We start from the raw sequence: 16,615 nt of genomic DNA on the forward strand, positions 1-16,615 counted from the left end.
CTTGAGCCTGGGGCCCAGGACATGGCAGGTGCCTTGGGACAGTGGGAAGAAGATGGAGCGCAAGTTGGCTGTCTGTGAATTTGGAGTGTGGAGGAGATTCTAAACTGGAGGAAGGAATCTGGGAAATGCATATGGGAACTGAAGCCCTGGGTGTGGATGTGAGCACCAAGGGAGAGAGTGTGGAGAGAGAGAGGGGAGCATCAGGTCAAGATTTTCAATAGACAACTTTCAGGGTTTAGGAAGGAAAGAGGGTCGTTTAGTTTAAAACTAGTCCACATCTCTTTGCAAATACAGCCATGAACATGTAACCTCACAAGAACTAAAATGGCCCATTTAATGAGGTGTAAAGTACATGACAGTAATAGATGTGAAATAATTGGAAAGAAATGGCTTGTTCAATTTGGTTATTCATATGGGCTCTACCTCTCAGAAGTTTCTGTCAGAGCAGGGTGGTTTCAGCTGAATATATGGAGAGAAAACCATTGAGGAGAGGCGGAAAAGGAGCCAGCAGTAATCAAGTGCTTTCTTAGTTCTAAATCTCAAAGTTTCATCTGTGTTTCTGTGGAAATGAAGACCCCTCCAAAATGGCAGCATCTCTTAGTTTGCTTCTAAAACGACTTTAAGAAGAAAAGCTAAAATTAGCAAATGCATTGCGTCAAATAACATCCATAAGAATGTAAACAAGGAATAGCCCTGGCTGAGCTTATTGTGGAAGCTGCATTGGCAACAATGAGGAAGTGCTGGGGTCATGTGTCCTGGGTCACTCGTCCATCCCCATCCTCCTCAAGATGGTATATAAGGGGCTCCCCCAGCAGAAGGTGGCATCAGACCTCTCTCACCTCCTGAGTCTCCCTCCTCACCTCTCCTGAGTCCTTACTCTCTTGACACCATGGGGTGCTGTGGCTGCGGAAGTTGTGGTGGCTGCGGTGGTGGCTGCGGTGGCTGCGGTGGCTGCGGTGGCGGCTGTGGTGGCTGTGGCGGTGGCTGTGGTGGTGGCTGCGGTGGCTGTGGTGGCGGCTGTGGTGGCAGCTGTACCACCTGCAGGTGCTACCGGGTCAACTGCTGCCCCTGCTGCACCGGCTGCTGTGGGTGCTGCTGCACTGTCCCCGTGGTCTGCTGCTGCCGCCGCTCCTGTGGCAGCAGCTCGTGTGGCTGTGGCTCGTGTGGCTGTGGCTCGTGTGGCTGTGGAGGTGGGAAGGGCTGCTGCCAGCAGAAGTGCTCCTGCCAGCAGAAGTGCTGTAAGAAGCAATGCTGCTGCTAGTGGACGGTGTGTGGGGGCTACCGGTGCCCATTCAGTTGGTAAGACTTCCTCCTTCCTGTTGCTCTTCCCCCACCTGATGGTCCTGAAAATACCCTTTTCCTGTCTTTCTTTGGTGCCTTAAGTCCTTCCATCAGAAGAGTCCTGAAGAGAAGGCATCTACTGGAAAAAATACAGCCAGACACCAGAGTAATTGTGCAAATTACTAATGAAATCATGTTTGATGGAAATATCAGTTCTATCTTTTCCCACTTTTTCTTGTCATCATGCATAGTTTTTCCCCCTTTTTCCCTTCCTAGTCATTATATAATACTGTCTAAATTTCCTAATAAAATAAAAACTGGAAGTCCATACAAAGTGTTCTTTTTGCCTTTGTCGTGTATGTGCGCATGGAATCCTGGTTTGTCCTGAAACTTGAGAGCAAATATACCTTTGCATGTTTTTAAAACCCTTGTAGCAGTCCCAAGTTCGAAGCCCTAGCCGGGTCTCTGGGGACCACCCTCTCCCCTCAGTGAAACTTCACTCTCCTGCCAGCCTCCTCCCTTCCTTACAGCCCAGTGCGCCGACTCCCCGGGAGATGCGGTCTCCATGTATTGATGTAACGACATGGCCCTTCAGTGGCTATTCCTTAAGCCCTACATGGGCCTTCCCCCCAGGACCCAAATACAGAATTTAATGGTGGGCCTGAGACCATTTGGGCTTTCCATGGGGTCTCTTTGGTGGAAAGAGTCAATCTTTTCCTTTTCCTCTTTCTAAAGTTTTTTGGTGTATGCAGTTTTCTTCTTTCGATTATTTCAGTTCACCGCAGCATAACAGACATGGCCTTGCTGGGATCTGGCCTGGAAGTGGGCTATCGGCATGTGGAGGGTGGGAATATGATCACGGAGATCAGATATTCCACACAGAGAGGGGATGATACAGCCAGGCTCACTTGAGATTTGGTGTCGGGGTGGGGCCCCTTCTAGTCTTGAAAAAACTCTACGACTCTCTGCTTCCTGGGGCTCTGGCCTATAAACTGGTGTCCACCAGAGACATATGGACATAATCCTAAGATCACAAATTGACTTAAATCATCTGTAGACTTAAGAATACTCTACAATATCCCATTACATAATGGGATGAGGCTTGGATGTGGGGCAGGAGAATATAACTGCAAAACTTCCAGACAGGTAAAAGCCAAGGTGAGGGCTGAGGTAAGAGAGAGAGTGAGAGAAATGAAAGTGAAAACAAAACACCTCTCACTTAAAGTAAGTTGGCAAAGTTTCAAAAACTCTTTGTAGTAGGAAGCCTCTAACATGGCTCCCAATGATCCCTGCCTCCTGGTGTTCACACCCTTGTGAAATCACCTTCTCTTGCGTATGAGCTGGCTCTAGTGGCTAATGATGAGAATAGCACAAAAGTGACAGGATGCCACATTCTTGATTAGGTTACAAAAATCTGTGACTTCCCTCTTCAAGCCAGTTCTTGATTTCTTGGCTTGCACACTTTGATGAAGCAAGCTGATGTGTTGGAGAGGCTCACGTGGCCAGGAGCTGAGGGCAGTCTCCACTCAACAGCTAGCAAGGAATTGAAGCCTTCTGCTCAGTGGCCATGAGGAACCGAATCCTGGCAACAATTACATGAGCTTGGAAATGCATCATGCCCCAGTCAATGCCCTGCCTCCTTGAGATGACCACAGTGCAGTCAACACCTTGACTTCCTGTAGGACACCCCCCCAGAGGGCTCGGCTAAGGTGTACCCAGATTTCTGACTCAGAAACTGTGAGATAATAAATGTGTGGCATTTTAAGCCATGAGTGTTGGGGTAGTTTGTTATAAATACTAAATAACTAACACACATTTAAAAACATCTAATGTTAAGAAAGGGCAACAAAATAAAGTTGGAACATGAATTCATTTCAGATGAAACTGACTTTATAGAACTAACAGTGTCCTTTAAATATTTTTTGGATCTTTCAAACAATAAATAAGAGAATGCTTTCCATAAAAAAGAAGAGGATTGATAGTGAAAATACAGGTAGAAACAAAATAAAAATAGGTTGATATCAAAATCTCAGGAATAAAAAAAAAGTGTGAGTTGAAATAAAAACTCAAGCAACAAAATAAGACACCACCAAAGACAGAATTTGTGAATTGCCAGATGGATATCAGGTGTTCACTTGCACACAGCAGAGAGAAACAGAGTCCCAGAGTAGAAACTGAAGTAGTCTGTCTTGACGTGGTATCTAGTCTGGGAAAAAGGTTTTAAAGACTTTCCCAATAGGGCTGCCTCCTATGCCCAAGGATTTCTTTCTACTACCATCAAACTTACTCACCTGGACTTAAATTCCAGATACCCCTGGATGGATAAAATTTCAGTCAACTTTTACTCTGCTAAAAACACTGGACTCCAAAGTATCATGAAGCAACGGTAGCATTTTCCATTATGACTGTTATTGAATATTGAGTTGCTTAAAATTAATTAGAACACTTTTGCTCATACAGATCAAGTAAGAATTTAGTAAACAGTTCATCTGTTTCTTTTCTATGGATACCAACTAGCCAACACCACACGTATCTGTGAGTTAGACTATTCTGACCTCTGCTTTGGCTCCATTGTCCATTATGGTAACCATACCCATCTTTTCTTTAGCAACTCAGTGCCTCCGTGTGGCCCCTGCCACCCTAGGATCCCATGACCTCCATTGTATTTAAGTATCCCAGTTCATTGGTAACATCTCCCATTTAAATTTCTGACCTAAAGAGCAAAGCAGCCACAGAGTTCTTCTAGAATGGTAGACTGCTCTCACGAATGTCTTCTCACAGTTATGGTAAAAGGTGTGTCTTCTGGATCCTCCCAAGTTGGGTGAACAAATCCACATGATAAACCCACTCTAATATCGTAATTTCCCTACGCTTTTGAATACCTTCCTCTAGAGCATAACTAGGCAGTTCTGGCAATTCAACTCACTTAGTGTAGACCCCTTATGGCTTCACGTTTCAGCTAACCAACCAACCTGGCAGCCCATATCAACAAATTCTGCTTGATCCAACTTTATGTTCCTTCTACCATGATCCCACAACCTTAAGACCCATTCCCACGCATATTATCTAGATTTCTGTCTATACAAACTGGGAGAATCATGCAGCTCTTTTGGAGTGTAATGCCTCTCCACACATTTTGTGCTTTCCCTTTTGCGGCCTGCTGAAACTTGAGTCTAGTTAAAAGTTTAGAAGCAAAGGGGGATGGTGGGGTGGGTCTGAGGAGACTCAGCAATGTCTTGCTACCTTGGCTGACGCCATTACAGGACTATCTCATTAGGCAGGGTTGGAAGGGCAGCTTCTAATGGCAAAGACCTGGGAGATCTTGGGCTGAGATATCCCCAGCTTTATTGAGATCTGACCACATGTTTCCATTCCAGTTTTCAGGATTCCATTCATTCCCAGTGAATGTCCTCCCTTTATCAGAAGACACCCTGCAAGGTTAGGAATTCAGTTTGCATTGTAAAGCAGCCAATCACAGAATGAGACTCTGGGTTTGGTTATCAGAAATCTCAGCTCTGTGGCTGCAGGAGATAAGGGTTTATTTCAGGGAAGGATTAGAGCTTTCAGGACATTAATGTAGTACTCGAGGTGGGAATTTGAAGCCCTGAGCTCATCCTTTTTTCTCCCTTATTTTCTCCAGTGCTGTCAGGAGCAACCATCCAATTCCATCATTCTCTTTAGTTTAACTGAAATAGTCTAAGTTGACAAATACATGGCAATCCAGAACCTCACTCTCTACGGGTACTTGTACTGTGCTGAATATTGTCCCCCCCCCCAATTTATGTTCATCTGGAACCTATAAATGGGACTTTACTAGGGTCAACCCTAAATCCAATATGATTGGCCTCCTTATACTAAGAGGGGACTTCGGACATAGAGACAACGACACATAGGGAGAACATCATGTGACAATAGTGGAACAAATTGGAATGATGTGTCTACAAGCTATGGGATGTTAAGAATTGCCAGCAACTGCTCAAAGCTAGGAAGAGGCAAGGAAGGATCCTTCCCTAGACCAAGTTTTCAGAGAGCAAGTATGGCCCCACCAACACCTTGATTTCAGACTTCTAGATTCCAGAACCATGAGAAAAGAAGTTTCTGCTTAAAGTGACTCAATTTGTGGTCATTTGTTATAAGAACATTAGGAAACTAATATAGTATTTGATTAAGAGTGTCCAATGCTGACACTTGTGAGTCTAAAACCACATCATGTCCTGACTACTAGCGCCTTCCTTATGACTGGAAACAGATTCATAGTGGCTTTAAATCTAACTAGATCAGATAACCAGTTCCAGAAACCCCAGAAACTGTTCGGAAAAGTCGTTCTTATAAATCTGTCCTCTATAACCACTCCTGGAACCAAAATCTGTATCAATCAGAATTCAGCCTGAGAAACAGAACCAGTGGAGATATAGTTATTGAAAAATTTATTTCAAGTTGTTGGCTTACTTGGCTGTGGGGGCTGAGGAGGCCAAGTCCAAAATTCATAGGGCTGGCCATCGGGACGGGTAGGCTAGAACTCTCGGGCATGTCCTCAGATGGAACTTCTTCCTCTGGGAAGGCTCAGTTCTGCTCTTAAGGCCTTTCAACTGATTGAATTGGGCCCATCCAGATTATCTAGGGTAATCTCCCTTACTTAAAATCAACTGATTGTGACCTTTAATCACATCTGCAAAATCCATCGCAGCAACAGCTCCATTAGTACTTGTTTGAATAAATAAGGAACTTGGCCTAGTCAAGTTGACACATAAGACTGTCACAAATTGCAACAAACTTATCCATTAGTTTGAAAAGAACTGAAATCATTACAATATGCAATCTTTTCATGTAGAGTCATGGTAAAGTTTAATAAAAAATTTTTCCTTAATTTTTTTGGCCTCATTTTATAGGAATTAAATGATTTCTCCATTCTAACTTTTTGGTAGTATACAGTATGAGTATAATAATAACGGTTATCACATGTTGATCATTTACTATGCATCAGGCCTGCACTAGAAACTTCTTTATTACTCAAACCAAAACAAATCACACTTTTATGAGGTTGGGCACAGAAAACCTGTATATCTCATTCACTCTGTGATATTTCATATTTCTGTTCTTGGATGGTCCCATTTGTCTGATTTCCATGTTCTTTTGGGGTGGATTTGAAAATATTAAAACAGTATGTAGGGTCCTAGTTGCTCACCGAGGCCATAAAGATGGCTGTTTTCAACTTGGTTGACTCCAGTTTTTGGTTGTACCCAGTTCACCAGCCCATAGCGGAGGTTTTGATAGGGTGTTGACGAGGTCGATGATAATCCTGTCTTTTATGGTATTTTAATCTAGGACAAAAAATTAAAATGCCACGTAGTGTAGTACTATATATTTTCAGAGTCGTCCGTCCTTTGAGTCCATAGTAGGAGAGACCAGGCTAAAACTGTGTTGCTGTGTTCATATCAGACATTGAGTCCTCCGGTTCACTTGGGTTGTGACCAGTAGAAGACCTACATTTTTCCTTTCCACATTCGGCTGAACAGATTATGTAAAGGCTTCTCATTAGGAAAATTCCAGCAATAACAGAAAAATAACTCCCGTAAATTAAAAACTAAAAAAGAAAAAGAAATTAATGAATGACATTAAAATGGATATTCCACACTAAAGATAGATAGTGATGATTTACTCCTAGCTGGGAGATCGTAAACAGGTCATGGATTCTCTCTCTGCCTCAATTTTCTCAATTGTAAAATCAGAATAATAACAATATTTACAGATTGTTGTGAGGATTAAATGAGTTATTACATAGAAGATATTTAGAACAGTGCCTACATAGTAGAACTCAATGTCAACTGTCTGTAGTTCTGAAACTCTCTGTCTATATAGAGTGTGTATGGTCTTCCTTCTTGCTTTCCTTCTTCTTTCATATTCACATTTTGTATATGACATTGGGAGTTTGTTTATTTCGTAGAATATTACATGTGTTTCTATCCAAAAAATGATAATAAAAAGAAAGACAACGTTTCTATCCAAAATATTGAAATGATATTAATAGCTGTACAGAAGTTTAGAACTTGTATATATTCCTAACAAAGAAATTGAACATTTAATGATTTTTAATGATTCTCCTTAGATACACAGATCAAGAGGTCTTAATTATGTCCTATCTTTTAAAAAATTGACTGTATTAATTTTTGAAATTTTTGTTTGCATGGTATGAATTTTCCCTCCTCCCTTCAAACTTCAGATGTCTTTATAATTTTAAATGTGTCTTCTGTAAATGGACTATAGTTGTAACCCTTTAAGAATCTAACCTGAAAATATTTTTTTAATTATTTTTATTTTTTTCCTGGGTTGTTTAGCATTGAATTGCTTGATTTTTATGTTTGGAAAATTATAAACATTCACAAAAGTGGACAGGACAGTATCCAAATGCCCATGAATCTAGGACCTGGTTTCATCAATCACCAGCTCATAGCCGATCTTGTTTCCACAATGCCCCAATCACTTCCCCTTTCCCCTCGCAGATTAATTTGAATCTAGTATCAAATAATGTAATAAATATTTCAGCTTGTATCTTTAAAAAGAGGGACACACAAAAGCGTAACCACGAATCATTAATACATCTAAAAAATTAACAATTGTTTAATATTGTCTATTCAGTGTTCAAGTTTCCCTGCTTATTTCATAATATTTTTAGTTTCTGGGTATGAATCAGGATTCAAATAAGATCCACACATTGTGATTGCTGAATTTCTCAAGACACTATTGATCTTTTTTAAAAATTTTATTTGTTGAAAATCTGTAATTTCCCAGATGTTGGTGTTTTTTGGTGATAATCCTGGATGTCACATAATGAGTTCTTCTGCTTCCCCTATTTCCTGTAAATTGGCAGTTCAACCTATGAGCTAATGTGTTATTTTAGGGACAACTAACATATTTGTGTTTTTGCCACCATATTTTTCCAATTTTTCATGCTCCTTCATTTTCCCCCTCCCTTCTTGAGCTCTTTCGTGTGACTCTTTTTCCATATACTATGTTTCATTCCTTTCTTCTGCAAAAAAATTGCATATCTACTTCTAATTTTTTGTCATGGTAACACTTGAAATATGGACTCTTAAATAACAAAGCAGGGGTGTATAAAGGTGAGGGCGGTGGGAGTTGTCTGCCTTGGGTATGGGCAGTAAGTGGAGAGAACTATATAAAACTATAATAAAACTGATTAAAAGTCTGTTGCATCTCATTATCGTCATGCTGCAGCAATTTAAACAATGCTGGTGATGAAATCCGCCTCCCTACCAGATGGGCTGCCATCCCTCTCCCTGCTCAGTGCGTTGCCCTCACAGCGTCTAATCAATAATTCCTGCCCTCTTCCAGAATGGCACAGAAATCCTTCGTTTTGAACGTCTTCTACTGATATATATACTATTGTTGTCAACTACTTCAGGCATCTTCTTAAAAACTGCTCAAGATATAAAATATTACTCTTTTGGGGCGCCTGGGTGGCACAGCGGTTAAGCGTCTGCCTTCGGCTCAGGGCGTGATCCCGGCTTTATGGGATCGAGCCCCACATCAGGCTCCTCTGCTATGAGCCTGCTTCTTCCTCTCCCACTCCCCCCTGCTTGTGTTTCCTCTCTCGCTGGTTGTCTCTATCTCTGTCAAATAAATAAATAAAATCTTTAAAAAAAAGATATAAAATATTACTCTTTCATTTTTAAAGATTTTATTTATTTATTTTAGAGAGGGTGGGGAGAGGTAGAGGCAAAGGGAGGGAGAGAGAATCTCAAGCAGACTCCATGCTGAGCGGGAAGTCCGATAGGGGGCTCCATCCCAGGACCCCGAGATCACGACTTGAGCTGAAATTGAGTTAGACGCTCAACGTACAGAGCCCCCAGGCCCCTCTAAATATTACTCTTTTAAATGATTAGTGTTTGTTTCGATTGATTCACATGTTTACTTCTTTTTTCACATTCCTTCTTTCAGGAATACCTTCCTTTGGGGATAATTCTCCTTCTTCGTCAAGTGCATCCTTTAGAAATTGCTATTGTAAGGGTTTGTTGGTGATAACACACTCATTCTATTTCCATTTGTCCTCGGTTTCCTCTCATTTTTAAAATGTGGTTTCTTGGGGCGCCTGGGTGGCTCAGTCATTAAGCATCTGCCTTCGGCTCAGGGCGTGATCCCAGGCGTTATGGGATCGAGCCCCACATCAGGCTCCTCCGCTGGGAGCCTGCTTCTTCCTCTCCCACTTCCCCTGCTTGTGTTCCCTCTCTTGCTGGCTGTCTCTCTGTCAAATAAATAAAATCTTAAAAATAAATAAATAAAATAAAATAAAATGTGGTTTCTAGGTTGGCCGTTATTCTCTGCTACCCTTGAAGCCATTGCTTTGCTGGCTTCTAGTGTGAGCTACTAACACGCCCATCGTCGATGATCTGTGGCTGATATTCTGTTTCTCTAATTTTAAGATGTCTTTTTCTTTGGTTTTCTGCATTGAACCACAGTGTGTTTAGATATGAATTTCTTTTTACTTTTTCTTTTTGAGATTTTGGGGTCTTCTTTCTTAATTCTGAGAATCCATGCTCTTGATTACTTCTGGAAAATTCTAAGCAAGTATTTCTTTATCAGCCTCTCTTTACTACCTTTATTATCTCCTCCAGGAACCCCAAAGAGATATTTGTTAAACTTTCTCCTTTTCATCTCCATGTGTGTTAATCTTCCCACTTCTCTCTCTCTTTGTGCTGAGTTCTTGGTGATTTCTGCCCATTCAATAACTCTTCCTATATATGTGTCTAACTTGCTCTTAACATATTTAAGTTTCTAATTCTCATGAGTTCTATTTTTCCCAAATATTCACAATCATTCATGAGGTATCTTGTTCCATTCTCATGTTGTTATTTTCCTTTGTGTGCAAACCTGTCAAACATCTTTACATGCTAATGCTGGTTAATTTCTCTGTCTAAAATCTTTGTCAGTCTGATTCTGCTATTTAATATTTCAGTTGGCTTGCTCATGGCACTTTATATCCATGCATGATTTTGGACTTTTTTAAAAATCATAATCTCATATTTAGTGGCACTTTATCTGTGGCATTTTTTTTTTTAATTTCTGTATTAAGGGACAGTCTTCCAGAGAGCATTTGTTTTGATACAAACGGTTGCCTGGGGGCCATTACCAACCAGGGCTATTTTAAACAAAATACTCAGCTTTAGAAAAAAATCTTTAGCCTGTAGAAATTGGGCCCTAGAATTATATGAGTGCTGGCTTATGAAAGCAAATTTCCGGGGTAAATTCCTCTGATACCACCCAGGTTCATCTGCTTTGTTGGAGTTTCCCCCATCATTTCATGTTTTGTGTCTGTATCACCACTCACTGAGGATGTAGCTTTTGGGGTTGCCACGAAAACTAAATTCCAGGTCACTGGGAGAATCGGCAGATGCTTGAGCACATGATAGATTCAGTGTTTCCTTATCTATCTGGTTTCCTGTTCCTGCTTTGACCTCTGTGGAGTGTTCTTATTTCTTACCAATTCAGCCATTTATTTAAACAATCTTAAATTTACATCGAGCAGTTTTAGGTGTTTTGTAGGGAAAGGATTTTTTTCTGATATCTAGTTTATTGTTGCTTTGATGGAAATAAGCCTTTCTTATTTTAATATTTTTAAAGTCTGTGGCTTTTAATGGAAGTAAGTCTTTCTTAATTTAATATTTTTAAAAACCTTTGCTAACTTTAAACTTCAAACAACATGGACACCTGCCCTTCTTCTCCTTCTTCAAACGTAATCCCTCCACCCCATTTCTCTGAAGGTACTTGCCTTCAGACCATTTCCACTAGGATAGAAAAGTAAGAAAACAAGACAAGGTCTGAGGGTCAGGACCCAAACTCATTGAAAATCTATATAAGTAGTTATTTTGTTTGATGATGAAAATCTGGCCTTACCTTTAGTTACTCTTTGAGTTAGGATTTCAAAATGGTTTATGAAACAGTGAAACCTAAATCCAGCAGACCACACATTTCACATGTTTTGAGTTAATGAATGTGACCTGAAAACACTCATCTGAGCTATCTGGACTGGCAAATATTCCATGCTTTAAACACATCTGAAAAATTTCAGATTTGATGTATGGGAGGCTGCCCAAAATCTGAACGAATCCCCATTTCATGCACTTAAAAATAATAGCATCGCTGTTCTACTTTTTGTGAGATAATCGTTCTGTTTAGAGTGCCCCTTCCCTTATTAAGCCCTTTGGGGTTAAAACTGAAACTCCATTTCCATGATTCTAATTTTTATTTAATTTAAGGCAGCCGAAAGTACCAGTTATCCTAGCTAGATAATCTAATGGAGTGTGTAATCAGGGGTCCATCTGGTCCCCGCGTGGCTGAGTGCAGTGGCTTCCTGCCAAGAGAGCTGCGGAGGATCATTTTGCATTTCCCCATGAGGACTTGACAGACAGAGCAGAGCAGCAGCTGTGGTTTCCATGACATCAAGGAGTCACTTTACACCAGTGGCTTTTCCCTTTTCTTTTCCATGTGTGCTTCCCCAACTTGCTGGTGTTGGGGTTCAGGTCCAGCTACCCCAAATATGACACTTTGGCATAGCGAATATTTTGTAACTGAAGGAATCTGAGACATGGCAGGTGCAGGAAGGACTTTCAGACCTTCCTTTGGAGCAGGTCATAAGACCCTAGTGTCTATACCGGAGGAAAGGAACATCCTTATCTCCAAAGATAAAGGGACACAGAGAGGAATCTGAATGAACAGGCTGTGTGAAGATTCCCCAATTTACTATTCTTAGCTCATATCCTTTTTGTCCTATCATATTTTTTCCCACAACTTTCCACTCTTTATCAAATCTAGCATAAAAGCACTCAGGCTTCACTATTTCTTCGTGTCTTCATTTCCTTATGAAGGTTCCTGTGTTACATAACTTTTATATCAAATACATGTGTACGCTTTTGCTAATTTGTTGTTGTTACAGAGACCCAGCTGAGAACCAAATAGGGTGAGAGGAAACAATATTTTTCCTCCACTACAGTTTCAAGAGTTGCTTTTCATATCTTAAGCCTTAGGACCATCCAGGGAGGTGGCGGGTGAAATTAATGAGATTCATGAGTGGGAGCTGAATGAATGTCACTCCCTCAATCAAAAAGAAAATGATGGTTACCAATGTGTTCCCTATTCCAAGGGGTATCTCTGCAAATTGAAGGGTGAAACCCAGCAAGGGGTGAGAGGGATGGAGGGATACAGTAACAGGTAACCAACTTGTGAGTAATTGGGTGTGTTCATGTGAAATCTGTGAGGTGGTATTACTTCTTTTACCTAACAAAGGGATTATTTTTTAAAGATGTTATTTATTTACTTATTTGAGAGAGAGGGAGGGAGAGCGAGCATACAGGGGGAGGAGCAGAGGGAAAGGGATGTAATTTCCTGCAGACTTCCGGCTGAGTGTAGAGCCTGATGCCAGGCCCCATCTCAAGACCCCGAGATCATGACCTGAGCTGAAACTGAGAGCCAGACACTTAACTGACTGAGCCACCCCGGTGCCCCCACCCCAAAGAATTATTTTTTAAAAATTAACCTTTTTGAAATTGTGTGATTATTCACCCACTCCCTCTAAAGTCCCTCATATTTATACCTATGAATTTCACGTATTTTTTAAAAACAAAATACCCCAGAAATTTTCTTATGCCTTCAGTAAATCTATTCTTTAAAGTTCCTGCTTTTTACATAACTAGCTAAATTACTCCTTAGCTTTTTCTAGATGAGGTAAAAAGATTCTTTTAGCTGTTCTCATGGGCCTTTTTCCCCTAGCCTTTCAGTAATATTCAAAGGTATACATGGAAGCTCTTTTTAAGATCTGTATGGTCCTTTTAAATTGAGAAATCTATAAAAAGCCTATGTTGTGATAACAGGTTGAGAAATAATGAGAAAATGGAGGAATTAGTTCAGGTTGTCTCAATGCAGATTTCCCTCCACTGAATCTCTGTGTCCTATGAAAATGCTGACTTTGGTTGTAGTTTCTATTTTTTAGATTCCAATCTTTTAAAATGGCACTTGAAATTATATTAAGAAGCTCATGGGATATCCTAAGTGTGTAATCAATGATAAATGGACATTTATGACTGAGACTTGGGAGTTATTAATCAATATACCTCTATATTCCTGGCTTTCTGACATTTAATTCAAGCATATTTCATTAGATTCCTACCAGAAATCAATTTTTAAGAAGCCTGCTTTTCAAACCCAGAAATCTGCAGTAACACTTTTTGGTCTGGGGAATATTTTATAGAAATAGGGTTTGTCTTCCCTTGTGCCTTTGGACTGTATATTTTGTGCTTACCCTGCTCTGGCTCCTGGGTACACTAGTCCTTTATTTAGGAGTCGAGTTTTACATTACATAACTCACATGAAAGAATCTCAGTGAAAGTTGTCGAAGCATTGAGGATATTGGCAGAGATGATAAGAGAAGATAGATAGAAATACAAAGAAAGATTTTAGAGGAGTGCCCTGAATCTAGATTTCCCTTGGTTGAGAAGGTAAAATCATTCGGAAAGCTTGACTTCTCAGGGGAAACAAAGATGAAGCTTGACTTTTTCCGCCAAACTTAATTTTCACCCCCAGCTTTGGATGTTCATGTGAACTCCCCCAGAAAGATCAAAACGGCTCAGGTCATGGTACCAGGGTCCAGGATCGAGTCCCGCATCAGGCTTCTTGCTCAGTGGGGAGTCTGCTTCTCTCTCTGCCTCTGTGGTCCCTCTCCCTCTGTGCTCTCTCTCTCTTTCTCTCTCAAGTAATAAATAAAATCTTAAAAAAAAAAAAATTACATCCCTAGGGGAAGGATGAGGAAGTGTGTGGCAGGTACAGATGAAATAAGATTGGCCATAAATTTGGGTGATGGATGCCTGGGACATCATGACACTATTCTTTCTATTTTTAAAATATATTTGAAATTTTCCCAAATAAAAAGTTCTTAAGAGATCACTAATAAACATCAAGATTCATACCCATACTTTGTTGATTTCAGGCTGGTGCTCTCTTGATCACACCACATACCAAATGATTTCTAAAAAGCTGGAAAGCAAATTTCAAGCTGGATGATAAACCAGGAATTTAAATTCTATTTTAAAAAGTAACACTGGATCTCTTTTATTCTCAAAAAGAATTGACTCTATAGTAATCTTAGTTTTAATATTTATTCAATGAAGATATCTTTCCTTCTACTGAACTAGTTTGAGATTAAAATAGATTTCTTAAATGTCCTGGTGTTACTTGTTCAATTGTGTTTCCAGAAGTGATTTCTTTGTCTCTTTTTGTTTTTAAAGAAGATCTTTTAATATTCTAAACATTTGCGTTAGGTATGTGTAGAGACGTGTAAGACTGACCATCTTGTCCATGAAACGGAGCAGGCTTATGAAGTCTGTGAACTAAGCATTCGTAAGATTGGACTTTAGCCAGGGCAAGAAAAACCTTTAGCTGAGAACCACTTAAACCGGAATGACTTCATGGGTCTATTTTAGATAGTGCTTTCATTCTTTCACTTGCTTAATGAAAAGGTCACCTGTTTAATGAAAAAGTTTCCTAAGAAATAGAATGTATCTTAACTACACCATATTTATAGCTCTCAATACAAAATTATTCCACTGAAGACATCACGTAAATGAAAACAAGCCAGAAACAAACGGCTATCACTCTATGATTCCATTTATAGGACTTCCTAAAATGACAAAGCGATAGGGGTAGGAAAGCCATCAGTGGGTTGCTGGAGAGTATGGAGAGAGGCTGCGGATGGCACAGGGGCATGGGCATTGTCTGGGTGAAGGTGCGGTTCTTTATTTTCATGTGGTGGTGGCTACACAGCTGTGTGTTTGCCCAAATTGACAGAACTGTATATACATTTATTTATATGTCAGTTTATTGTATGAAAATTATATCTCAGTAAGTCCAGTTACTATGTATAATAATATAAATGTGTGTGTGTGTATAGTTTTCAAAGTATGCCTCTGTGTCGGTGAGGGCACAGTGAGGGCCCAGTGAGGGCACGTCCACTTACCTGGATGCTGACCGGAAGCCCTAGTCCCTGGTTGTCCACCACGGCTACAGTCACGACAGTCTGGATCACCAGGGCAATGAAGGTGTTGATTCCGAAGACCAGGGCATAGCGTTCCACGCTGAGATTAACAGCAATCTGAAATCTAACAGTGTACACATGGAAAGAGTTTTGAAAGCACACTTATGTGGGCTTTTTTATTTTTTAAAGTTTTTTTTTAATGTATTCATTTGGGAGAGAGAGAGAAAGCAGAGAGAGAGCACAAGAGCAGGGGTGGGGAGAGGCAGAGCAAGAGAGAGAAGCGGACCCCCGCTGAGCGGGGAGCGTTGTGCTGGGCTCCATGCAGGCCTCTATCCCAGGACTCTGGGATCATGATCTGAGCAGAAGGCAGACGGTGAACCCACTGAACCACCCAGGTGCCCCCATTGTGTTGGCTTTTAAATGCAGAGCAGGGAATCGTGTTGTTCCCAAAATCTGGAGCCCCTCACGCAGCCCAGGCTTCTGTTGAGTTTCTTATTAAAAGCTCCTCTAGCAGAGAAAAAGGAACGGAGGTGAAATGGAATGGTGAAGTGTTACATTCTAACATTTCATGCGATGTGATACATTATAAGAATTTAAAACTGATTAACCTTCTCTAAATTAAGCCAAATATTCCAAATGTTCTGCAACTAGGGAACACTGAACATTATTGGACGTGGATATGGTTTAACAGTCACTTTTTAACCAGACATATCAATGAGTAAATCATGAATCGATGAGTTTTTACTTACTTGGAGGCTCTTCGCTGGATCATTGACTGTCTACATTAACAGTTTCAGAATCTAATAGATGGATTTTTCTCTGGAAAACTCACATATTTGCTTTCACAGTTGGTTCAATCTGGCCATTAGTTCATTTTAAATAAATGGGTTTTTGAATTTAGTCAGGCAAGACTGACATGTATGCTTTCAAATTTTCCCACCCAATTTAGCTAACCTGAATTTATTTAAAAATATGAAAACAAATGGAAAGTTTTAACTATTTTTACATCCGCTCCCGAAATCCTCACATTAAAACACAAATACAAGCATTTAAAAATTATGTGATTTAATGAAAATGTATTATTTCAGTGCAAAAAATTACCATCTAAATATAGCAAAACCCACAAATTATCCTAGATCCCTAGATCCCAAAGTGACTAAAACACGTGGTCCAAATAGGCTTTATAATTTAGGGACTTTCTTGCTCAGGCAACAATTTTTCCTTTGGAAAAAAGAAATGCTATACTAGATAGATGGTCTTGAAACCTAGATTAAATCAGATGGCAGATTCCCGTTT

General features: G+C 40.3%; 1 protein-coding gene across 1 annotated transcript in view; it reads right to left on the reverse strand.

The window, feature by feature from the left end:
* Nucleotides 1-6,101: 6,101 nt before the first annotated feature.
* The window catches only part of LOC113250378 (thiamine transporter 2-like), a 35,909-nt gene continuing 25,395 nt past the window's right edge, over nt 6,102-16,615 (reverse strand). Inside the window, exons 5-6 of the mRNA XM_026491782.4 lie at nt 15,302-15,443; nt 6,102-6,865 (exon numbers count right to left, since the gene is read on the reverse strand). Of these exons, the coding sequence (XP_026347567.2) occupies nt 6,692-6,865; nt 15,302-15,443 (316 nt within the window). The 3' untranslated portion in view covers nt 6,102-6,691. The remainder of the gene's footprint in view (nt 6,866-15,301; nt 15,444-16,615) is intronic.

This window comes from Ursus arctos, unplaced genomic scaffold (genome assembly GCF_023065955.2).
Source record: "Ursus arctos isolate Adak ecotype North America unplaced genomic scaffold, UrsArc2.0 scaffold_1, whole genome shotgun sequence".
Taxonomy (NCBI): Eukaryota; Metazoa; Chordata; class Mammalia; order Carnivora; family Ursidae; genus Ursus; species Ursus arctos.